Source organism: Anneissia japonica, unplaced genomic scaffold (assembly GCF_011630105.1).
Source record: "Anneissia japonica isolate Jap-2015-1 unplaced genomic scaffold, ASM1163010v1 scaffold287748_len1686314_cov196, whole genome shotgun sequence".
Lineage (NCBI taxonomy): Eukaryota > Metazoa > Echinodermata > Crinoidea > Comatulida > Comatulidae > Anneissia > Anneissia japonica.
This window is the reverse complement of record NW_022727190.1, coordinates 188,663-190,736: the sequence shown is the minus strand read 5'-3', so window position 1 is coordinate 190,736 and position 2,074 is coordinate 188,663. Positions and strand designations below refer to the sequence as shown.

General features: G+C 32.9%; 1 protein-coding gene across 1 annotated transcript in view; it reads right to left on the bottom strand.

The window, feature by feature from the left end:
• Window positions 1–1,076: 1,076 nt before the first annotated feature.
• Window positions 1,077–2,074, bottom strand: part of LOC117113525 (nucleolar pre-ribosomal-associated protein 1-like) — a 22,739-nt gene continuing 21,741 nt past the window's right edge. The window contains exon 30 of the mRNA XM_033256885.1: window positions 1,077–1,833. Within this exon, the coding sequence (XP_033112776.1) occupies window positions 1,686–1,833 (148 nt within the window). The 3' untranslated portion in view covers window positions 1,077–1,685. The remainder of the gene's footprint in view (window positions 1,834–2,074) is intronic.

The window sequence follows — 2,074 nt, the reverse complement described above, 5'->3', positions numbered from 1 at the left end:
TTCTACAAGCAATATGGACAGAAAAACAAGTATGATCGAAAGTACAAATTTTATCAGGTGTGGACTTATCACTTCCTCTTTCGGTTGCAAAAAAATCATTAGTATTTTGTAAACAAGTTTCTAGAAAGTAATCTGCGCTTTCAGGCATCACATTTTAGAGTTACTGCCAGTGAGACGGACATTATTCCCGTAGTCTCTGTATCCTCGAATGTAAGGTCGGTGCTTCAACATATTTCACGAGAATTGCTCCAAAATAATTATGTTTCTAACCCTACAAAACAACCATCCATTGTAAACTTCATAACAAATTATGACCTTTATTACCGTCTGCACTTTCATTTTTAAAAATCGTGATAGGATTGCATGTTTATTAAGTCATGTGATTTTACAGATGACTGCGTACCAATTTCGCGTAGTTCCGCGCGGAAGTGTGAGCATAAATTATGATAAAACAATACACACCTATGACGTATGGTTGCGGAAATCCAGGTTCCTTCCTATGGTTATCAAAAATCAGGAGAGGTCAGACCAGGGAAGATGACATTACGTTTATATTATGCTTTGGCCTACAATGGATACTAATGAAACTTGGGTGGGTAATACAATAGTCCAATGACATTAAGCCCTCTAGGTCCATTTACATTTTTTTTTTACATATTTTTGTTTTTGTAGATCTATATTGATATTTCCGACTTACTAAATACATGTTCAGTGTATTTAAATAGGAAATTTTTATGCTTTAGATAAATTTGCTATTGATTTCAGACCTGCAAGTAGCATTGTATCAAGCCAATAACCCTTGAATTAGGCATGCCCTTAATACTGTAAGAGAAACATTCCCACTGACCATCCAAATGTTCCTGTGCATGAGCAACGCATAAGTATTTGATTGGCCTGATGATGCTGATGACCATGATGAGGATGAAACAATCTTAAAATATACACACAAGGTAAATTGTATTAATTATTTTGTACGTTTATGCTATTATTATGGACATGAAGAACAAAGAATACTTTATTTGAAATAATAAATAAAAAAGAAAGACGCAAACAATACAAGTGACATTGAATCCAAATTTATGAGTAAATAAAATTTAATAGAATTTCTGTAGCTCAGTCAGCAGAGCGCCCTCATTGGGTTTGAAGCCCATAGTTCACATCATGATAAACATTGTTTCTCAATAGTTGTCAGTTGGTATTTCATTTACAGATTTAGCAGTTAGTCTATAAAATGAAACAATGTTTTACGTAATTATAGCAATGGAGCCACTTTTAAGTACTGCATTGTATTACTATCACTTTTAATCCACAATATAAATACTGTATACACAATACGTGGTGAAATCTTCAGCAAGTCTACAAATTCATTAAAAATGAATTTGCTGAATTGAAAGCAATAATGATAGCAACTTCGCATGAGACAGAGTATAATAATTTCTTTTCTGCTGATGTACAGACGTTTTACTGTGAAAATCATTAAACTATTTACCAGCCAATTTAGGGCCTATGCTAGGCATATATAGCAATGGTAATATTTATGTCTGTTAACAGACAAAGAATGTTTTTCTCTATCTTTATTTAGTTACAACACAGATTAATCCAGAACACTTTAAAAATTAAACAAATGTTCACATATAAGACTTGATAGACTATGTTTAAAAAATAGACCACAAATTTTAATCGACTTATTGTTTCACTGTAAGAAGCTCCTTCAATTTTATATCACTTTTGATGAGTAAACTAGTCATAACTTTTTCACTGTGTTGGCGGGACAAGTCAAGGCACATTGTGTTAGCTGACTGGAGGTCTAGAAGTCCTTGTCTGGGTAATTCACTAAAAGAAAACAGATTATAATTATGATAAATAAATTTTAGAAGTCATAACCTGGTTATTAATTGTAATGTTGTACTGTCAGTAGTATATCATGTAACTACGCATACATCAAATGAAGAACAAACACTAGAACTCATCATATGGTTCTCTGCCTTTATTCATTCATCATCATTATGGCTCCCTCTCTAAGTTTCCAACCTTAACGCCAATAGGTGGCGCTACTGCCAATATTGTAAATAAT